Source organism: Lissotriton helveticus, chromosome 7 (genome assembly GCF_964261635.1).
Source record: "Lissotriton helveticus chromosome 7, aLisHel1.1, whole genome shotgun sequence".
Classification (NCBI taxonomy): Eukaryota; Metazoa; Chordata; class Amphibia; order Caudata; family Salamandridae; genus Lissotriton; species Lissotriton helveticus.
In genome coordinates this window covers 824548098-824572123 of record NC_136068.1, presented here as the reverse complement: position 1 = coordinate 824572123, position 24026 = coordinate 824548098, and the positions used below count along the sequence as shown (strand labels likewise).

The window sequence follows — 24026 nt, the reverse complement described above, 5'->3', positions numbered from 1 at the left end:
TGAATCGGTCTCTGATTTCTTCACACGTTTTGAGGAGCATTCCATGACTTTAGTGGCCAGTCATTGACAGATGACACAGGCAGGCATCTGTTCATCGACAACTTTGTTGCAAACATGTTGCCGGGAATAGCTAGTCGCCTAAAGGCCAGCAAGAATTCATGGACTACTTCTCCCTCAGTCTCTCTTTTGACTATGGCTCAGTATTATAAACAGCAGGAATTAGAAGCTAAGGATAATGAAGATAAAAAGACTAAGGAATTTAAAAAAACGAAGGTCATGTTAGCTCAGGCTTATGGCCCGCCTTCTAGAGGTGGTGACAGAGGTAGACGTGTGTCTTATGGTCAGTCTTTTCCTCCTTATGCTCGTATGACTTTGTCTTCTGACCAGTGTGCGTATTGTAGGAAATTTGGACATTGGGTTGTCGATTGCCCAGCACTGCGTGCTCAGCAGAATCCGCATGGACGGGGACAAATGAGAAATCGTTCAGGATATTCAGGGCCTAGAGGAAGCACGGACGACCGTGCTAGGTTTGATACTAATACGCGTGGACAGAATGGTTTTAATACTTTTGATAGACGGAACCAATATCAAATGTCTGATTAATTGCCATCAGATTTGAAAGATTCTGCTTATGCATAGGACTGCCTAGGATCGGGTAAGGAATCAGTTGAAGTTCCGGTAGATCAGGAGGGTCCCTATGTTACAGGACATGTTTTGGGTTCTACTGATCAGTTTCTGGTTGATACAGGAGCTACTCGTAGCGCCTTATCTAAACAATTGGCTCCAAGGGCTCCCCTGTCTGGCTAAACCAGTACATTGATAGGTTTCGATGGAACACCTTCCCTTAGCCCACTGTCACAACCACTTGCATCCCATCTTGATACATTTACTGCTCCATGTCTATTTTTACTTTCCCCTAACATACCGGACAATATTGTGGGTCTTGATATGCTCAAGTATTTCAGGGCTACGATACGTTGTTCTCCAGAAGGTGTGCGTGTTATTTTGAATGATAACTACCCGGTGATTGAGAGATCTTGTCTCGTTAAAGAGGACATTGCATTAGCTTCACTCCCTAGTACTTTGTGGGCCACTTCGGACACCGATGTAGGGCAAATGGTTATTCCACCCGTACACATTAGTGTCAAGGAGGGCGCTTCATTGCCACGCTTGCCTCAATACAAAATTTCTCAAGAAGGTGAAGAGGCGCTCTAACGCATTGTTCATGATTTAATAGAAGTGGTGGTTGTGGAAGAAGTTCCTTACAATATTTGCAATAGTCCTATTCTTCCTATTCTGAAAAAAGATACAGATACAAGGATTTACAGGTTTATCATTGACTTGCGAGAAGTTAACAAGATTGTAGTACCACAATACCCGGTAGTTTCTGACATTACGACACTTCTTACTTTGGTTCCTCCGACAGAGACTGCCTTCACTGTGACTGATCTGAAGAATGCCTTCTTTTCAATCCCTATTCCTCCTGATAGCCGATATTTGTTTGGTTTCACTTTGAATAATAGATCGTATAGATTTTGTAGAATTCCTCAGGGGTGTACCGAGAGTCATAGTATTTACAACCAAGCATTGAAAAGACAGCTTGATTCTTTCCCTTTGCCTGAAGGGATGGCTCTCATACAATATGTCGATGATATTTTATTGGCAGCGGTACGCCCGAGCAGTGCAAAAAATGTACTTTGTCTCTTCTTTCCTTTCTTGCTTTGCACCACCACAAAGTGTCACGGAAAAGATTACAATATTGTAGACTGAAGGTTACTTACTTAGGTCACCTTCTGTCTAAGGAGGGACGTGCACTTACCCCAGATCGCATTCAAGCAATTTTAGACACACCAGTGCTTTGTACTCAGAAATATGTCCTTGCATTCATTGGTCCTACTTCTTTTTGTAGGCAATGGATATTAGGCTTCTCACACATTGTTAAACCTTTGTTGGCACTTCTAACCAAAGACACTCCAATGCCCCTTCCATGGATGACTGAATGCCAAAATGCTTTTCATCAGTTACATCAAGCTCTTTGCTCTGCACCAGTGTTAGGCACTTCAGATTATAGGAAGGCTTTTACACTCTATGTCCATGAGAAAGATGGGTGTGCATTGTCAGTTTTAGTACAGAGACACGATGACAAGCAGCGTCCCTGTGCATATTTTTCAGCGGTTCTTGATCCCGTTGCTCGTGCATTGCCTGGGTGTTTCCGTTCTGTTGCAGCAGCAGCTGTGTCTATACGTCAGAGTGAAGGGATCGTTTTGTCACATAAATTGTTGGTGCTAGTACCCCATGCAGTCGATGCCCTTTTGAACCAAACTAAAACGCAGCACTTAACTAGTGCTTGCTTGACAGGATACGAATTGACACTCTTGGCCCCTCACATTACCCTAAAGAGATGTTCAACTTTGAACCCAGCTACTTTGTTGCCGTAACCAGCGACTCAGCCTCAGTCACAGGAGTTTCATGATTGTATATTACTTACTGAGGAACCGACAAAGGGTCGCGTTGATTTGCAAGATACGCCCCTTTCCGATTTAGATGGGTCTTGTTTGAAGTTACCAGATAGCACGACCTCAGCTGCATATGCAATTATAACACTTAAAACGGTAGTGGAGACAGCTGCTATACCACAGACGTCAGCTCAAGCAGCTGAGTTAATAGCTTTGACAAGAGTGTGTGAACTTAGTACTGACTTGTGTGTGAACATTTATACAGATAGCCGATATGCTTTTGGAGTGGCCCATGATTTGGGCCTACTCTGGAAGCAAAGAGGCTTTCTTACATCCCACAGGATGCAAATAATGCATGGAGAATTAGTTCATAATCTTTTGACTGCCCTAACATACCCGAAGAAAATAGCTATTGTTAAGCGTAGTGCACACAAGAAAGTGACTGATAAGACAGAACAAGGCAACGCCTTTGCAGATCGCATAGCCCATGAGAATGTGATGCAACGAAGCACTGCATCTATGTACGTAGTGAAGTCACAGGCTGAACGTTGGCATGATGCTAGACAAGAAGTGCTAGACATACAGAGATCTGCTTCTGTGGAAGAACTTGAGCAATGGTCTAAAGAGGGATTATTGGATGATGAGGGCTGTTGGCGAAATAAAGAGATGAATAAAAGGGAACTGCCTAAGCCTATTTACAACCTATGGTTCATATGGCACATGAGCCGGCACATGTTGGAGCATCCACAATAACGAAATTGCTCAAGCAGGTTTGGGAGCATCCAGAAATTGCCAGCACAGCTAAAAAGACAGTACAGCCCGGTTTGATTTGTTTGCAGTACAATCCTGGTAAAGGGACACAAACTCCTACAGGAGGGTTTGCTACACCAACCGCACCTTTTGAAGTTTTGCAAATGGATTATATCCAACTTGAACGCTGTAACAACTTGAAGTATGTTCTAGTGGTAGTACGTGCCTTCAGTAAATGGATAGAGGCATACCCTACAAAGGATAATACAGCTCTCACCACAGCAAGGGTGCTTTTGAAAGAGTTCTTCCCCAGATTTGGTGTGTGCAAACTTTTATGGAGTGACAACGGACCCCATTTTATTGGGCAAGTTGTCGAGTATGTCCTGAAAGGATTAGGGATCAAACAAAAGTTTTATGCAGTCTTCCATCCACAATCAGCAGGGCTAGCAGAAAGATATAACACTACTTTAAAGTTGAAACTAGCGAAAATACAGGATTCCACGTCTTTGAAATTGCCTGCCTTTGGCATTGGTGTCCATTAGATCAGTGCCACACTCACGATCTAGGCTTACACCATATGAGGTGGTATTTGGGAGACCTATGAATATTTGGGGAGTTCCTAAGCAACGCCCCATACATGATGTACCATGCGTTCTGATGAGTGACAACTTATCACAGTTGACTGACAGTTTGATTTCTATTCAGCAACAGGTTCGAGAAGCTCTTCCTGACAGGTCCACAGGTGAGGCCCATGAACTCCGGCCCGGCGACCCCGTAATGGTCAAGGTCTTCGAGGGGTCGAGCAGCTTGGAGCCCAGGTGGCGAGGACCGGAGCAGGTACTCCTAGCCACAATGACTGCGGTTCTAGTGACAAACAGAAAGAACTGGGTGCACAGCGCCCATTGCAAGAAGGTGCTGTCTACCTTGGTGGAACCTGTAGCACTGACTGATCATCGAGATAATCTGGATACGGAGAAAGGCCAAGCCATATCACCTGACGAATCTGAGGAAGTCATCCAGGACCACACGATCCCTGGAGTTTCTCTATACCAACTGAGATCCCGGAAAGAGTCTGCATTGTTAAAAAAGACTGGTTGAGCTACCGTCCTGGGTTTGTGAACTGGAGCTGATGTGGCAAGGGGGAGGGGGGGTGGATCAGTCCTACATAGTGACACCCGTCTTGACCCTCAGTGAAGAAACCAACGGCTGCCCAGGACTTTAGAGCTCCAACGATTGATTCAACGATGAAGCGATTAAGTCTGCAAGAAAATCAACTGTTGCTAAGATCTGTAACAAAAAAAGACAATATGTGTTGTAGGATTCGGTATCGCTATGGTTGCTATAGCAGTGACAACTTGGGTTGTTGAGGAAATGGCTCCTGCTCGGCAACTGCTGATTGCCACTACCCCAGTACCAGCTGAACATCATTACTTTACTCTTCCATACCATGCGCAAAAGCATCAACAATCCTATTTAAACAACACGTTTATTCAGATGTTGCATCACACTCATAATGCCACAAACACTACTGACTGTTGGGTATGTGGGATGATACCTGCTCACCAGAAAAAGGGAGGAACACCTTTTATTCCTCTTCCTTTTTCCCACAATGGTTCCTGTCAAGCTTGGTTTGCACTTTTAATTGCTTCTGGAAAGGCTAACATTACTAGTATGACTGTAGGACGAATAAATTACCACCTCAATAAAGTATGTTATCCAGATGAAGATGGTTATCCCCGAACTGACGGGACGGAATGGGAATGGGAGGAGTATCGACCTGGAAATATTTCTACACCTTATGTCTTCCCAAATATGCAAACTATTAAGAATACCGGACCATTTGTAATTTCTGTTACTAGAGCCAAAGCAGACTTGTGTATAAGCAGTGTTGGAAAATTCCAGTAGGAAGAAGTGAGTGTACTCTGGTTCTGACCATTGAGGGTGCCAATAACAGCAGTTTCATAACCTTGCATAATACCTACTTTGTATGTGGTAACAAGGGATATTACCATCTACCTGTTGGATGGTCCGGAGTATGCTATGTATCCTTCCTGTTGCCTCCTGTGTTCTTGGCACCCGCATCATATCACAAGGACTACAAACTGTTTAATGACATCTCCAAGAACAGATATAAGAGGACAACAAGCACTGAGGAAGTGGACCAGACTGACACTACTTTGCAACAATATGTTGATTTCAATTTAGGCTTGTTCTTCTTTGTGGGTGCTGCACTAAATAGCCAAAAAATAAGACAATTGACTCGGGTTGTAGAAACTGGTACCAACCAGACAGTTATGGCACTTAGGAACATTACAGAAGAACTGCAAATTGCAAGGATTGTAGCGCTCCAAAACCGTATGGTTTTATATGTGATTTTGGCTGATCGAGGTGGTGCATGTCGCATCATCGGGAGTAGTTGTTGTGTCTACATTCCAGATAACTCTCCTTCAGTGTTCGATGCAATCTCCAAACTGCACAAGATTGCTGCTGAAATTCACCCAGATACTGGGACATGGACTTTTGCCAACTGGTTTTGGACATTGTTTGTTACCTGGGGCTGGAAGCTATTAACCATCCTGTGTGTAATACTTGTAATCTTATTTACATGCTGTGTATGTATACAATGTGGTCCAATACTTTGCTCCGTCTGCATCACTGCCTGTACACCTGCTAAACGAAATGTTGCAGAAATAAATGCCCAACACATGCTGAATAAAGAGATTAACGAGATGATGCGGATAAATATACAGGATGTGTATTCAGATTATCCTAAATAAATGAATGTCTTCAGCTATGCCAAAAGGGTCGTCTGTTGTAAATTGGAAGCGATCAATGTTAGCATTTAGCTGAAGCCATCTTGGTTCCGGCAGCCATCTTGTCTGCCATGTGTTTGCCATGTGTTCAGCATGTGCTCTGTCCTTCTTTACTGTCGTTTACCCTTGTGCTCTGCTCATGGACTGACTATATTTAGGCTTTGCTACTCTGCACTTGCGCAGAAGACACTAACTGTTCGTACATATGTTTTAGTCTGTAACTGTCAGGATATTTTTACCGGAATTAGTACACTGCTAAGCTCCTCCCTACTGTTGACTGTGCATTTCTGTATGACCTTGTATGTATGTAAACCTTCTCCTGTATACTTGTACCGCCTTCTTTTGAGCCCCTATGTGGGTATAAAAGGTCCATGTTCCTTTTATTCAGTGTGCTACTTCATACACTACTGAAGGGTGTTGTGTGAATGTAGTTCCACCTCATGAGGTCTAATAAAGTACTTGGTTTTATATTGCAGTTTCCATGCCAACTTCTATTCTATTGGTCCGAGGACTTGTGCAGAGAAGGGCGAACCCCTAGCACTGGTAGGCCTAGCTGAGGCCCACCACGACACGGTCGGACATCTATCTGCCCGTGGCTGAGGCTCCTGGTCACGGCCTCTTCCCTGGCTCCAAGGGGCTAGCGGCGCTGAAGGGAGTTGTACAAAAGTCCAGAAGTGGCCCTCATATGGGGCCAATTTCAAGGTAAAGGGCGTATGAGGGACTCCGGCCCTTTCACCCTCTCCCCAGCAATAACTGTGTGGGTCTGCAGGAACGTGACAGGGAGGGGGGTGTTTCACCGAGGAAGTAGAGGAACGCTTCACTAAGCGTGAGAGAGAGGAGAGAGAAAAGAGAGAAAGAGAGCGAGAGACGTCTTGCGCCTCCACTCCCTCCCCCGGCACTCGGAGAGAGTGAATGCGACTAAATGAGGAAGAGAGAAAGGGTACCTCAGAGGGCCACTGTTAAGTGAGCGTGCCAATTCAGCATAGGTGAAATTACTGCATTAAAATGAGGGAAGAACGCCTACCTGTGAGTGTGGGTGCCTCCCTGAGAGCGGGAAAGAACTATACACAACTCTCAAGCCACAATTCTTTCGAGGTCTGACCCTCAGTTTATCCTCACTTTGCTCAATGCCAAGATTTCTCTTCGGAGCGCCAGACCAACGGCCGGGCGGGGGTGGATCGGGGGAGTGGGGTTTTACAAACAACGAAGTGCAGTGCCTGTACAACTTACAAAGGAAACAAAGTGTAAACAAAAGATCAACCTCAGTACAGCAACTCACCAGAACAATATTTGAGGACCAAAACGCCCACAAAGCTGTGACACATACCACTTATGTTTATGTCTGCCTGGGTGCACCGGCCCATACACAATGCTTTACATTTTTGGGCTACTGCGGCCATTAGGACGAAGAAGCCAGGAGAACAGCTCTGCACACAGCGGACAAACATTCCAAGCTCTGAAAAACTGAAAGCATGCTCAGGAGATGGGCAAGCATGTGAATACCCATGAAACAAATTTACCGGACAAGAGAAACCTTTTAACTAAAGAGTTAAGCTAGTAGTACCAATATTCAAAGTCCGTAGAGGTTTGTAGGGTGGGTCTGCAGCTCTGACCTTAACGCCACAGCCTTTTCCCGGAGGAGAGGGTTGCTTGCCACCCCCAGCCCTCCTGCGTTGATTTAAGGCATATTGCACATTGGCACGGGCTGCTGCGCAACATGTCTTAAAGTAAAAAAAATCAAAGAGCTATAGCACGGCCAGCCTTGACTGTGTCTGGCCATCAGACATGGCTATATAGTACTTTAAGAGCACAGGAGGAGCAGCCGTGAGCTAGATAGGGAGTCATGACAAAAATCATACTCCTGATGACCCCTTGAAGTTCCATCTAGAGGTTCTACCAAAGCACCTCAAAGCCAAAGTACATATGTGCATTGAATGGAAGAAGCACAAAAAGAAACAGAGTTGACTCGGTCTTCCGTTGAAGAGGAAAACAGTTGGGCTGCAGCTGTGTTATTTCGTCAGCTAGGGTAGATCCATGGTGATTTTGGTGACATAGGTGTATGAAGTGCACTTACAAAAGTATTCATGTCTGTGGAAGTAACAGAGCCGCTTAATGAAAATTCCGTTTTATTAAATGCATATTTAAAACCATTTTGGAAAATATGTTACTTTAAAGGAATGTTCCAAACCTTAACATTTTAATCAATGAATTTAAAGGCAAACACTTGAGTAACTTGCTTAGTTTCACTAACTTTGCAACCAATTAAGTAATTATGACGAGTTCGTCTCTGATGAATACTGGTCTCTGAAACAACCGAGGATACCCGTTTGTAAGCAAGAGTCAAGTAGCTGTTCATGTACACAAACAAGTCATGGGTTGAATGTAAAAGGGTGCTCTGTAGAACACCCCGGCAGGAAAGGTCTCTTCTGTGCTCAGCCATCTCTCGCGGACTTTCAACCCAACTTTCTGTGAACTCGAGAGACTGGCTGAGCAGAGCGAAAGAGGCAAAAAAAAACTAACAGATTATAACACACTCCTTAAACACCTCATTGGTTTTACTCAACGCCCACTACACTTTCTAGACACAGCTGAATTGCAAATTAAAGCAGCTTCACAATTGTGAATGAATATTGAGTTTTCAGAATACACAATAACCCAATGGCACTCTATCTTCCTCTACAGACTCTCCGAAGGCTACAGAAGCATGATTTCAAGCAGCCGTGGTCATTTAAAATAAGATGCACAGCTCATAGCATCAACATTTCCCTTACAGGCCTGACTCACAAAGCTATCTGCACACCTGTGAGTGTCACAAGTGCACAGGAAGCAGCTTTCACAAGATGCGATTTTTGTACTTAAGACTGATTTACTCTAATATACCAGTACATTTTCTCACAGGGGTGGGTAGTGGCGCTAGCAACTGGCAGACTATTAGCCAGTGCAAAAAAAATGTACTCTTTATATTTTCCCACTTGGTAATGCACCCATGTTGCATTTCTGAATGTGTTAATGTTTACACAAAAGTCATTCTAGAAAGATGAAACAATCGCATACTACAGTGACCATGGCTTGAGAATTCCCAGTAAATACACAATTAGCTGCTCTAAACACAGAAGTAACCCTAACGGAGTAAATAACCAACTTTCCTTTTGAATCAGACCATAAATTGAAAACAATTTACCCATTTCACAATTGAATACTTTTACAATTTTTATACTTGTATTAACGATATGAAAAAACCCAAAATGTATTTCTTCCAAATGAAGACCTGAATTCATATTATGAATTTACGTTACATAATATATACACAAATATATACTTTAGCATATCACAATATAATGCATTAAAATCAGATAAAGGGAACAGTAGAAACATTTTTCAAAATATACTAAAAATGAGTGCACTTCAATTAAGTTTTTTAGTAAACTGTTAATGATAATTACAATAATCACATATGCATATAATTAAAAGACAACAGTTGTAAACTCACAGTTAGAAATAACTTACAACAAAGAGAACCAGCTCACTAAATGTTTACACAACACTTCCCTGTGTGATTAAAATTTGCACAACTACAATCCCAGAAATAAGAAATTCTATAAATAAAAATGTGAAAAAGTGTAATCCCAAACTACGAAAAATGGAGTGTGCTCAACTAAGAGTTTGTGCGTTTGACCCCAGTTAATAAGAGCAAGGTCCCTTATAGAGCGCCCCTAATCTTAATTTACTCTGGAAGGACCAAGAGTGGACATGTGTTTACCTGTACATTTTCTTCCGTAACTTCAATTTCAGCAGTGTAAATGTAGTCAATCAGCTTTCTTAGCGTGTGCCCATCCACATCCTTTATTTCAACCTTCTTTGCTTTACTTTCAGACATATCACCTGCGAAGAAACACACAACACTCATTCCTTCAGCACATCAATATCCAGGAATAGTCATCTACTGTTGATCGTTTTCAGACACTGAACACAATTGCTTGAATCTTTGAAGACTCGGGCCAAACTGAACAGTTTGCAGCTGTCCAGTATCTCTTCGGGTGCCAAGTACCTCCTATTTATGTTTAACCATATCTTTAATCTGAATCTTGAATAACGGGAATAAGGAGGGGATGCTACAGATAAATTTAAAGACCTAAGGAGCAGGAACTTGAAAGATGGAGGGGACTACTGAATGGAAAAAAAGGTTTGTGTAATTAACGTATGAGCAACTGATGTGGACAACAACAAAATTTCACATTAGCAGTGATTAAATGATACATGGCTTCAGACGTATTGTACTTATGGCGTGCAAGTGACTTCAACTCAATCCTAGATGCATGGCTTTAGAGGACCATCACAGAGCCTAGGTGCAACACTGTTAAATCCCTACTTAGAGATTTGGACTCTAGAACTATAGCGACTGTGGCAGACTTCGGACATGGACTATTTGGTGCGCTTGGCAGTGCAGGCTCCCCACCACAGGATAAATGACCTATTAACTAGAGAAGACCATGTTTTAGACAGAACATATTTGAGCAGGGGGCACTTTTATACTCCCGTAGACCTGTAAAATGCAACTAACAGTATAACTAGAATTCCACTAGAGAAACTGAAGATATAGGCATTAATGGACCCTGTGGTTAAAGGAAAGATTTGAGTAGAAATGAACTGCTTCTTCTCACAGCTCTGTGAAAGATGTTAGCATAGATTGGGATAGTGTGCAGGATTTTCAAGTACATTACCTACAGATTAGAAAGATCTAGTGAAAACACAAGTTACACAGGAAGATGATAACATAATGGAGAACAGATATCAAGTACAGGGTAGAAAGTAGACAACCAGCTGCTATAAAGAGTGTTATACAATGAAGCAATTAGTGCAGTGGGTATATTACACACCTGCATCCAAATTCAAGGTAAGGAGCTAATACAGGAGATTACTAGCCAAAGATGGATACTAGAAAGTGTGAAATATTGGTCTAAAAAGGGAGTCTGCGCACGAGCTACACTCAGAAGGAGATAGTAGAAATGATCATGCAACACTGCATGTCCATCGACATCTAGAACAGTGAGGCAGACACCAAATACGTCATGGACATCCTGAGAATGGCAGAGCTGCCCAGATTGATGGGGGAAGACAGTACCATACTACAAGAACCTAGATGAGAGCAAGCGATAAACTGTCATATATCCACAAGTGGGACCAGAACACCTGCAAGTAATATATCCCAAGTAGAGATTTACATAGCAAAGAAAGAGAAGCTAACATTACAGCTCCTCCTTGGCTCGTTGTGGAGGCAGAAAGGCCTTCAAAGTCACCATTTCTGATATGGCCTCTTTCAAGGGAATCCTCTGCACAGACTGAAGATGGGATTTTGACTTGCTGAAGCAGAATCCCAGGGTTAACAGCAACTAAACCATTGTTTTCAGGTGGTCTGAGACCGACTGAGGCAAGTCTACTTTAAGCAGCCAGCTGTCGAGGTATGAATACATCCATTCTCAACCTACAAAGATGAGTTGTGATCCCGGCCAACACTTTCGAGAAGACCCTACCACCCTTTGGTAAGGCCAAAGGATAGGATGGTGAACTGTAAGTATTTTGACCCCATGACAATATAAAGGAAACATCTGCGGGACTGCAGAATTAGCAAATTAAATTATGTTTTCTACAAGTGCAAGGATTCTGGGATTGGCCTCAGACCCCGGTCCATCATAGGGACTAAGACGTATCAGGAGTAAAATCCTTTGCCCATCATCTCCTCTGTTACTATTTTGAAGACAGCTATGACAAGTAGTGTTTGGACTTTTCTGGCTAGGATGGCAGCATTCTTCACCGATATCTGACCAGTAACTGTGTAAAGATTGGTGAGGTGGACCATAAGTGCGGATGTAACCAAACTGACCAACCTGAAGTATTCATTAGTGTGAAATAACTGCACATCAGCTGGGTAGGCAAACTTTGATTCTGTCGCCTACCAGACTAACAGGACCTTGGGAGAGGAATCTAAAGCGGCTTGGCAGTGGCTGCGGTTGTAGCTGGTAAGGAAGAGGATGATGACTGCTATTGCTTATTGCACCTGTCACCACCTCTCCCTTCTGGAGCCACAAAAAGTTGGACAGACTGTCACTGTTGGTACACAGGCCCATTGAGTACTCTCCGAAGTTACTATATCGCTGATGGAATTGGCGAGCTGGGGAAAGTAGTCCCAGGGAGTGGGCTGAAGGGGAGCTGTTCTTACAGCACACAATCTACCTTCATTCCCAAAAGCCTGGTTCTGTCAAATGGCATAACCATTAATTATGCCTGGGTGTCTCCTTAGAACCCTACAGCACACATTTAAACAAGGTGCCTGACAATAACGCTGGTGCCCACAGCAGGGCCAACACAGTCTGTAGTGTCCAGAACAGCTGTAAGGATGTACCTGGCTGCATCCTGCCTGTCATGTGTACTCTGTACATAGGAATTTCAAATTTAATCAATTATACTGTGCATGATCTCACTCGACATACACTAGAGTGCATGGGAGAACGGCCTTAAAGGCATACAATGTTGAATGAATGTAAGGTCAAACTGGTTAAAGGAAAGACTGCCTTACATAGAGAGTCAATCTTTTTGGACTCCCTATCCTGAGGAGAAGTACATAAACCTTTAGAGTTGAAAAAGCTTGCCGAAGCCTTAATGGCAAGAGTCTCCAGAGTCTGATGCTCTCCCAGGAAGGATGGGTCCACTTTAGCTGGCCAGTGGAGCTTATCAAATCAGGTTGCTGCAGATGGTGTACAGCACGGTTAGGGCTAGATTCCCAAAAAGGCTCAATCAAGGCTTCATTAAATTGTTATAAGGCTCAGTAGTCAATGGCCCAAGTTGCAAGATTTCAGACAGAATGTCTCTGCGTTGGTCTCCACTGGGGGCAAGTGCAGATCAAAAACTTCTGTGACCCAGCGTACAACCACTGCATAGGACACACAGACTTCAGTACAGGTGTACAAAGTTGAATCCAGATATTTTTCAGTTGAAGTGTCCAAACCACTGGCATTTCGAAGGTCGAGGCAAACGCCAGCACCTGTAGAATTGTGGAGGGTTGGGGATCAAGGGGGTTAGTGGAGGCAAACCGTCCGCCTCTCTGTTGTCAACTTTGTGGTGGGGAGCCTGTTCAAGCTCCTTAACCACATCGGATTAGTATCTGAACATTTCCTCTAATCTCCTATAGCACTAATAAGTACTAATATATAAATAGCGGTGAGGGTAACTAGAGCAGCACAGACAATAACTAAATTAATCCATTCAGTAGTTCAGAAAATTAGTAATCAAATGTACGCTCACGACCTCAATTGGATCCACCGAGAAAATCCAATAATGTCCATAATCAAATTCCTATGAGTTTAGGGAGTGTCCAAATTCAACAAGAAAAATCCAAAGGTTCACAGATGTGGATTCCCCAAAATGTTCTTTATTGATATTATTTTGACAGAGATGATGGCGATCAATCAGTAGTACATCTTCGTTATTCATAAATCAATACACATGTCAAACAGCCGACGCGTGTCCGAAACGCCTACACACCCAATAGGGTTGAAACGTCGACACTTGAACATTTGCCAGTCCCTTCAACAGTAATGATTGTACTGTGAAAACTTGTGCTACATGGCAATTCTGTATATACACTGTGTACCTTGATGAATATGTACCTGTCTATTCGGCATATGAGGAATATGTGCCGGAATGGTTTGTGATTTTATGTCACCATTATCTACTTTCTCTCACTATCACACCTGAATCACAACCCTTCTCCCTTTTCCCTCCTTTCGGGCACTGCCATATCGAATTTTGACATACTTTTATGTATTCATAAATCTGTCAGATGAACGTTTGCTGAGTTTCAGTGTGATTAAATAACATTGACATTTCTTATCTTCTTTCATATTCACCCTTTTTTCTAGGTTGTTTTGAAATTGTGTTACCCTCTGACACTTATGTCACTATCGCATTGGGACCACCATAATATATACTGTGAACAAGGAGGGCTGTCATTTCCAGAAATAGGTCCATATCTGTCACAACACTCTGATACCGGATGCGGCAGTATAGACACCTGACAGAAGGAGATGAAAAAACTTCAAAGACAAAGACATCAGATTAAGTGGATGTGACCAGACACGCATGCGACAGAACCCACAACAAACTGTCGTTGAAACCGTGTAACGCAATTGCAGCACTGTGGGATGAAAAGATATATTTAGAAAATTGTGAGAACAGCGTGTAAAGCAATCACCAAAAAGGGCGACCTCCAGCAAGGAGAATGCAATATTCTGTCACACAAGGACTACAGTCGTATATAGACGTAAGGGATGGCTGTAAAAAGGTAGGCATTTATTCCATCTCTATGGCATGCCAGTTCAAGCAGTGAGGGAAGCTATTAATGTGCACCTGAGAGTTACGAAGTGTCGGAAGTACTTCTATACTTGTTATAACTAGGCAGAGTTGAACGACAAGCACATGCCATTCACAAGACCATAACAGACAGTTGTACCTCCAACACCAAGATGAACCAGTTTCTGAATCACTTCTAAAGAGGTTAACTCTACTGCTTTTTCTGGAATAAAACGAAACTTAAAAAGCAAAGAAAGAAAAAGAACAAAAAAGCTTTCATAACTACATAACTGCGGCCAACTCCCATATTTTGACCATCATTATAAATCTAACATCATAGCTGTGGATTAAGCGCAATAAGAACAAGTTACTTGCCATTGGTAACACTCTTCAGGTAGAGACTGCCTAGCCGCAGATTAGACACCTTTTATATATTCCCCAGGTGTCAGGATGGATCCAGAAACTTTTCAGCAGTACCTATGCACACTGGAAGGTGGCACTGTGTGGCTCCGCAGTGATGCCATGGCGCTCCAGAAATGACAGACAGACTCTATAGGTACCACTCCCACATGCTGACGTCAGTTGCTTTTGAGTCTGTCCGCACCCCACCCATACACAGAGCCTCAATAGCAAATTGAGGGTTGATCCGCCAACCGTAAAATAGATGAAAGAGCCGAAAGGCACCCATTAACTGTGCCCAGAGTAAAACCTTGCAGGGGCAAGGATAAAATAGCAAATAACAAAATGTCAGATTACTTTGCCTGAAGGAGTCTATCTGCGGAGTACTGCAGAAAGCCACAAATGTGTTCCAACCACAGGAGTACGCAGTTTTTCTCACGGGTCACCTGACTGTCAAGATGATATCAACCACCTCCGGAGGAAGGTTGCAACTGTTCAGCTGTTGCCGCGCAATCTCTAAGCATGAAGGTGGAGATTGTGATGGCTTGGGTGTAGAACCCTACCCTGCTGCTGTAACAGCAAATCCTCCTAGAGGGGAAGCATGATTGGAGGACTGATGATCAAGCCCAGAGTTCTGAATGCCATACTCTCCATCCCAATCCGGAGCACTAGTATGACTTGGGCCCAGTCAGACCTAATCTTCTTGAAAACTCGGGTTAGGAGTGGTATTGGCGCAAAGGCATATAGGAGTTCCAAGTTCCTCTCGAGGTGGAACGCGCCTTCAAGAGAGAGACGCATTGAAAACTCCAATGCTCAGAAGTACTGACATTGCGAGTTCTCTGCAGTGGCAAACAGATCGAGCCAAGGTTCTCGGCATCATAGCCTGAATGTCCTGCACTCTATTCCCTGTGAGAAAGGCACAAAACCAAGCTGTGTCCACAATTGCTCTGATGAAGGGAAGCATCTGAGGGGTCAGGTATGGCTTTTGCATCTTGAAAGCGCACCCCAAAGATGACAGGAGGCTCGTGTAGTCTGGAGGTGGTTGACGAGAGCCAATCTTCGCGGTAGGGAAAGACTGGCACCCCTGACACGAGAAGGTGAGCTGGTACCACCACCATCCCTTTTGTGAACACACGAGAAGCACTGGTGAGACAAATGGGGAGCACAGCAAAGGGAAAATGCTCCTGTCCTACCACTAACCACAGGTAGTGTCGAAGGGCCTGCAGGATGGGTGCATGGAAATAGGGGACCTGCAGGTTCAACAACAACATTCAGTCTTTAGGGTCGAGGGCAGACCAGACCGGTGCGAGCATTTTTAATTTCTCTTCCTGGAAGAAGGTGTTGACAGGGCGCAGGTCTAAACTGGGAAAAAGGTTTCTGTTCTCTGTGGGCACCAGAAAGTAGCAAGAATAGCAACCTCTTCCTAATTCAGGTGCAGGCACCTTTTCAATCAATCAATCATACCATTTGTATAGCGCACTATTCACCCGGGAGGGTCTCAAGGCGTTTGGCTAAAAGGGCTTGCACTTCCTCCCTCTGTCAGTCGCTGGGGGGGATGGTGGAATGTGTGGTGCAAGGAAAGGAAGGGTCATGCATAGCCCTTCAATCTGCAGGAGCCACCTGTCCTATGTCATGGCCTGGCAAGAATCATTGGATCCTACATGCTACAGGGGTTCGGTAGGTGGGACTGTAGGGGAGGTGGTGGACTGGGAGGCCTGTTGAACTTGTTTATGGGGGTGCTGGGCACCAAAGCCACAACCATGAAACTGCTGGGCATCTTGTGGAAGTTGGATTGGCTGGGGGTATGGTGCACCTTTGCCGAAGCCACAAAAGGAGAAGCGGGGCTAATACGATTAGCGAGGTGGGCAGACAAGCTAAGGGAGCATGCAGTAGTCCTACTCTCCATGAACAGCTGGAATGGATTTTTGCTTTGTCCCCAAACAGACAAGTCACTTTGAATAGCATGCTCATGAGGCATGACTGAACATCACTTGTAAAACTGGTGGACAACACAGCCAAGTGTGTCAGAGAATAATGATACTGGTGCCAATGGGCCACCCAATGGAATCGGTGGTCGCCAAACCCAAACGACTTGCGAACTTGACTGTGTCACGACTCAAAACCACAACAAATTCTGAAGTTGGCTGTGTCATGCCCATCCTGTATGGGCTGGGCAAGGACAGGTCAAAGGTCTTCATGGACCCTAAGAGGGCTTCAGCCACCATATCACAAACAGCTTGAGAATGGCTCCCCAGCAGGCAAGTGTGAAGTACGTAGATGGTGGAAGAGAAGAATCTTTTCTCAAAACCCTACACCCGTTTTGACTGTATTAGGGTTAGTCTTACTAGCAGACGCCTGCACCACCAAGCTTTCAAGAGAAGGGTGCTGATTTAAAAACACAGCGTCGCCTGGGACCAAACAGTGGTTTTGTGCAATCTGACGGTTGACTGGGGGCAAGAACAAGGTTTGGTCCATGCCTCCAACAAAGTATCCGTAAGGACCTTGTTAAAAGAAAGAGGGGCTCACTGGATGTTTGTCACAGCTGAAGGATCTCTGTAAGAACATTAATTTTGACCTCAAAGATGGGGAACGGGAAGTCAAGGACTTCAGCCACCCGAATGAATTACTATGGTGTGAGAAGCTCTTTAATCAGTGGCAGAACCAGGGGGTGAGAGAAGCCCTGATTCATGGGCGGTATCAAAGCCACTTGCCTCCGGCAGGTCATCCTAGCAATTCTCCTCGTGATAACACTGGCCTATTTCATCATCTGCATTGTAGTCATCTAAATCTGTGCCAAACAGGGAATGTAAGGTGTGTGTTCGTCTCCATGGAGGCAAATCTAGCAAAAGAAGCAGGTTCTCTACATCTGCTGAGCGCGGCCTCAGTCGAGGTTGAACTGGTGCCGACTCTGCATCAGCCAGGACAAATGGGACCTAATCTTCCGACATTGATGGAGTAAGCATTGGTACTGAAGTTTAAACATGGCGCCAGAGGTGGATTGTCACTGGAGCCGTAGGCGGCCCCCTAGGAGGCTTAGAGAATCCATTTGGCACCAAGGGAAACCATCGTCGTCGATATTCCAAGTGGAGAATCTCTCAGCTCCGTGGGGCACACAGCCACACCAGATGGAATCAGGAAGGATCCCAAGGGTCAGAGCTTGGCCTCGCGGAAATCTTTAATCTGTTTAGGACTAGCAAACGGCCCTGAAAACTGGTTTTACGGGAACGAGTTGCCTGACCAGCTACAAAGTCAAATGGTTTCCTGAACGAGATAAAGATACATGGGATACCCACTCCCCCCGCCTTCTCAGGAAGTGCAAGTGGTGGGAAGGGGCCGAGTCCCACATAGTTTTCTTGAGTTTTTTCTTTGACCTACCTGAAGACTTTGATCAAGACGAAGAGTGTCCTCTGGAATGACTCCCATGACTTGAGGATCTTGAAGAGGACAGAGACCGTACTTTCGACTTGCACCGGTCTCGTCATGGAGCCATCCAGTGCTTGGTGATGTCGAGTTTATGTCTCGAAGTCTCATATGACCTTTGGGTTCATCAACGTGCAGTCTTTCAGGCCTTAGAGTTGTGGGGCGACCCCAGTTACCACAGGCAAATCTAGTGAGGATTTGTTCAGACATTTGTTTGGAACAGGCCTTACAGGTCTTCAAATCTGTTGCTTTAGGATGTGATTTGTCCTTTGCACACTCTAAAACTATTTTTTGGGTGATCAAGGTAAAGGTTTCAAAGAGACTAGAAGTAGCTCCAGATCTGCGTCTGATGTCGCTGAAGAAAGGAATGGAGGTCACTGTGCGGGTGTGGCACCTGTAACAGGCTGAGCCCGTCATTTCTGGAGCAGACCAGCGCCAGTGTGGAGCCAGACAGTGCAACCTACTAGCATGCAGAGGTACTGCCAAAAAGTTTCCAGATTCATCGTGATGCCTCGAGGAAATCCAAAAGGTTAGGAATCTACAGCTAGAAGCCTGTATCAGAATAACCCGTTTTCCCTATTAGTTTAACAGCAGCATAAAATGCATGAAAGTTAATAAAAAGGACACAGTTAACAATAAAATTACAGTGGTTTTGGAAAATCCAGCTTTAATTTTGCAAAGAAACGTATCCAATTGTGCATAACATGTAGCGAGCCACTCTCAGTCAATCTTCGATTATTATGCGAAGTAGGGCGAGTGGTATAGCAAGGATCGACTATGTTATTTCTGGCTGTTCATAGAAATACAGGTAGGTTGATCAAGTCACTGCATAATGAGGCTAGGAATGGATTACTATATTTACAATACCTAACAGACTACTTAAGAAGGACGCCAAGTAACACAGTGCACATTATGCACATCATTAAGAAACTTGAATGTTGAATAGTTGCATTAAAGAACACGATGCCCCGAAAAACGCCGCTGCGTGAACTGCACGTTTTTGCATTAGAATTGGGATTTATGCCCTAATTGGCGTAATGACCAGCGTTTTTCGGGGCATCGTGGATCTGTTTGGAAACCCTGAAGTAATTGGGCTCCCTTTGAAGAATTCGCGTTGCATGCGACTCTTTTTGAGATACTCTTGGTAGGGGTGCTTGCTTTTACTCAAAGCCCCCGTAGTTGCGAGACCTGCCGACTAATTATTACAACGATTCTGACTGCATTGGTAAATGTATATTCATTGCCCAAAGTCCTGAAGAGGCCTGAATATTACATAGGCTGAAACACGTCGACTGTTGTTTATTCTGACACCACCATGTTGAAATTGAGTTAAAAAGATGCAATGTGAGAAAATTGGATGTGGTGACCAAGATAAAGGAATAAGGTCGTATAATTAGGGACCATAGATTTCCTTGTACAAATAATTGGGCATTTGAACTATAAAAACTGTTCAGGAGATAGTTTTGTTACTTTGGTATGTTTATGTTTATATTGTAAATATTGTGTATATATATATATACATACAAGTTAAATGCGATAAATATGTATTTACGTGTATGAAAAGAAAAAAGTAAAAAAAGATTTATAAGAAGTGAAAATTAATTTTCCTTATGAAAAAAAGACATGCTTTACTAAAAAATGTATGTAAACCACTTTTTTGTTTGTTGGAGTTATTGAATTGTCTAGATAGCGATTAGATGAGTGAATACAAAGTAAATTCAGAGATTAAGTCAAAGGAGTGTTATTTTTGAAAAAAAAAAAAACGCAGGACAGATCATTTTTGGTATCTGTTTTATTCTAATCCTCCATGAGAATACTACCATAGGCATCATTTTATTTAGTCTAATTGAGTGATGCTGTGGCGTTGAGTGATGCTGTGACGTTGAGGGGTGCTGTGACGTTGAGGGGTGCTCTGACGTTGAGGGGTGCTCTGACGTTGAGGGGTGCTCTGACGTTGAGGGGTGCTCTGACGTTGAGGGGTGCTGTGACGTTGAGGGGTGCTGTGACGTTGAGGGGTGCTGTGACGTTGAGGGGTGCTGTGACGTTGAGGGGAGCTGTGACGTTGAGGGGTGCTGTGGTGTTGAGGGGTGCTGTGGTGTTGAGGGGTGCTGTGGCGTTGAGGGGTGCTGTGGCATTCAGTGGTGCTGAGTGATTCTGTGGTGCTGAGTGATGCTGTGGCGTTGAGTGGTGCTGTGGCGTTGAGTGGTGCTGTGGCGTTGAGTGGTGCTGTGGCGTTGAGTGGTGCTGTGGCGTTGAGTGGTGCTGGGGCGTTGAGTGGTGCTGGGGCGTTGAGTGGTGCTGGGGCGTTGAGTGGTGCTGGGGCATTGAGTGGTGCTGGGGCGTTGAGTGGTGCTGGGGCGTTGAGTGGTGCTGTGGCGTTGAGTGGTGCTGTGGCGTTGAGTGGTGCTGTGGCGTTGAGTGGTGCTGTGGCGTTGAGTGGTGCTGTGGCGTTGAGTGGTGCTGTGGCGTTGAGTGGTGCTGAGTGATGCTGTGGCGTTGAGTAATGCTGTGGCGTTGAGGGGTGCTGTGGCATTGAGGGGTGCTGTGGCATTGAGGGGTGCTGTGGCGTTGAGGGGTGCTGTGGCGTTGAGGGGTGCTGTGACGTTGAGGGGTGCTGTGGCATTCAGTGGTGCTGAGTGGTGCTGTGGCGTTGAGTGGTGCTGTGGTGTTGAGTGGTGCTGTGGCGCTGAGTGGTGCTGTGGCGCTGAGTGGTGCTGTGGCGCTGAGTGGTGCTGTGGCGCTGAGTGGTGCTGTGGCGCTGAGTGGTGCTGTGGCGCTGAGTGGTGCTGTGGCGATGAGTGGTGCTGAGTGATGCTGTGGCGTTGAGAGATGCTGTGGCGTTGAGAGATGCTGTGGCGTCGAGTGATTCTGTGGCACTGAGTGGTGCTGTGGGGTTGAGTGGTGCTGTGGGGTTGAGTGGTGCTGTGGGGTTGAGTGGTGCTGTGGGGTTGAGTGGTGCTGTGGGGTTGAGTGGTGCTGTGGTGCTGTGGCGCTGTGGCGTTGAGTGGTGCTGTGGCGTTGAGTGGTGCTGTGGCGTTGAGTGGTGCTGTGGCGTTGAGTGGTGCTGTGGCGTTGAGTGGTGCTGTGGCGTTGAGTGGTGCTGTTGCGTTGAGTGGTGCTGTTGCGTTGAGTGGTGCTGTGGCGTTGAGTGGTGCTGTTGCGTGGTGCTGAGAGATGCTGTGGCGTTGAGTGATGCTGTGGCGTTGAGTGATGCTGTGGCGTTGAGTGATGCTGTGGCGTTGAGTGATGCTGTGGCGTTGAGTGATGCTGTGGCGTTGAGTAATGCTGTGGCGTTGAGGGGTGCTGTGCGCTGAGTGGTGCTGTGGCGCTGAGGGGTGCTGTGGCGCTGAGGGGTGCTGTGGCGCTGAGTGGTGCTGTGGCGTTGAGTGGTGCTGTGGTGTTGAGTGGTGCTGTGGCGTTGAGTGGTGCTGAGTGATGCTGTGGCGTTGAGATGCTGTGGCGTTGAGTGATGCTGTGGCGTTGAGTGATGCTGTGGCGTTGAGGGGTGCTGTGGCGTTGAGGGGTGCTGTGGCGTTGAGGGGTGCTGTGGCGTTGAGGGGTGCTGTGGCGTTGAGGGGTGCTGTGGCGTTGAGGGGTGCTGTGGCGTTGAGGGGTGCTGTGGCGTTGAGTGGTGCTGTGGTGTTGAGTGGTGCTGTGGCGTTGAGTGGTGCTGAGTGATGCTGTGGCATTGAGAGATGCTGTGGCGTTGAGTGATGCTGTGGCGTTGAGTGATGCTGTGGCGTTGAGTGGTGCTGGGGCATTGAGTGGTGCTGTGGCGTTGAGTGGTGCTGTGGCGTTGAGTGGTGCTGTGGCGTTGAGTGGTGCTGGGGCATTGAGTGGTGCTGGGGCATTGAGTGGTGCTGGGGCATTGAGTGGTGCTGTGGCGTTGAGTGATGCTGTGCGCTGAGGGGTGCTGTGGCATTGAGGGGTGCTGTGGCATTGAGGGGTGCTGTGGCATTGAGGGGTGCTGTGGCATTGAGGGGTGCTGTGGCGTTGAGGGGTGCTGTGACGTTGAGGGGTGCTGTGGCATTCAGTGGTGCTGAGTGGTGCTGTGGCGTTGAGTGGTGCTGTGGTGTTGAGTGGTGCTGTGGCGCTGAGTGGTGCTGTGGCGCTGAGGCGCTGAGTGGTGCTGTGGCTCTGAGTGGCGCTGTGGCGATGAGTGGCGCTGTGGCGATGAGTGGTGCTGTGGCGATGAGTGGTGCTGAGTGATGCTGTGGCGTTGACAGATGCTGTGGCGTTGACAGATGCTGTGGCGTCGAGTGATTCTGTGGCACTGAGTGGTGCTGTGGTGCTGTGGCGTTGAGTGGTGCTGTGGCGTTGAGTGGTGCTGTGGCGTTGAGTGGTGCTGTGGCGTTGAGTGGTGCTGTGGCGTTGAGTGGTGCTGTGGCGTTGAGTGGTGCGGTGGCGTTGAGTGGTGCGGTGGCGTTGAGTGGTGCTGTTGCGTTGAGTGGTGCTGTGGCGTTGAGTGGTGCTGAGAGATGCTGTGGGGTTGAGAGATGCTGTGGCGTCGAGGGATGCTGTGGCGTCGAGGGATGCTGTGGCGTCGAGGGATGCTGTGGCGTCGAGGGATGCTGTGGCGTCGAGGGATGCTGTGGCGTCGAGGGATGCTGTGGCGTCGAGGGATGCTGTGGCGTCGAGGGATGCTGTGGCGTCGAGGGATGCTGTGGCGTCGAGGGATGCTGTGGCGTCGAGGGATGCTGTGGCGTCGAGGGATGCTGTGGCGTCGAGGGATGCTGTGGCGTCGAGGGATGCTGTGGCGTCGAGGGATGCTGTGGCGTCGAGGGATGCTGTGGCGTCGAGGGATGCTGTGGCGTTGAGGGATGCTGTGGCGTTGAGGGATGCTGGGGCATTGAGTGGTGCTGGGGCATTGAGTGGTGCTGGGGCATTGAGTGGTGCTGGGGCATTGAGTGGTGCTGGGGCATTGAGTGGTGCTGTGGCATTGAGTGGTGCTGTGGCGTTGAGGGGTGCAACGCCAGCAATTCTACCAGCATAGAGCAGCACGATTAATGCAATACAAACTGAAAGAAATAACAAAATCTACCCTACAGATTCAGATACACCACCAAGCAGGCTTGCAAATGGAACACTGAGCGTGTTCAGCTTAAGTACCGGCTTCAAGGCCAGAAACGTGCACATGCTACGTTCGGCGGACATCCGCTAAATGCTGTTCTCGCTTGACTAGGTAAGTTAATGGACACAGCGGGGGAGCCCTGCGTTGTCTGGAGAAGTAAATCGAGCTGCCTTTGAAGTGCGGCTCGGCCGTGAGGAGGCATAAAAGGTTGATTGTAGTAAATAAAAGCCTCGCAGATAATGTAGCCCAAGCCTGAATTGCTGTCCAGTTAAGCGGAGCCCATGAGGAATGTGAATGAGTACTACGTAAAGTAAACTGTAAATGACATTTCGAAAATATCAATTCGCAAGAATGAATGTTTATGCGCTCTGGTGACACGAGAACATACATTTACACATAAAATGTATGATGAGTTCATTATGGCTGCAGATTAAGCTTGCATGCGTCGTAAAACAATGAGGTAACATGAGGAATTGTGCAGCTCGGCCGTGAGGAGACATACAAGGTTGATTAAAAACTAACTTTAGCAAAAAAAGCGCACACAATGCTCGTAAAAGGATTGTGTGAAACGCACAGTAGTTGGATACGAAGCTATAATGAAATGAGACACCTAATAAAGGTAGGAAAGAGATACGAACTTGAGGTGTGATGGGGACATAGCAAAATGGCTTAATAAGAGGACAGCAGCTGCAAACAAATAACGCTAGTTTTGTGAATAGTGATACTACGTATGTAATGGACCCTAAAGTTGTAGTGAAATGTTTGCAAACA

The 24026-nt window shown here is 46.0% G+C and overlaps 1 protein-coding gene across 3 annotated transcripts in view; it reads right to left on the bottom strand.

Annotated features, from left to right (window-relative positions):
• KLHL3 (kelch like family member 3) overlaps nt 1-24026 on the bottom strand; it is a 574547-nt gene that overhangs the window by 347505 nt on the left and 203016 nt on the right. For all 3 annotated transcript variants that reach the window (XM_078653303.1, XM_078653304.1, XM_078653305.1), the window contains one exon: nt 9780-9901. In XM_078653303.1, coding sequence (XP_078509429.1) covers nt 9780-9901 — 122 coding nt within the window. Of the gene's footprint in view, nt 1-9779; nt 9902-24026 lie in introns of those variants that run through there.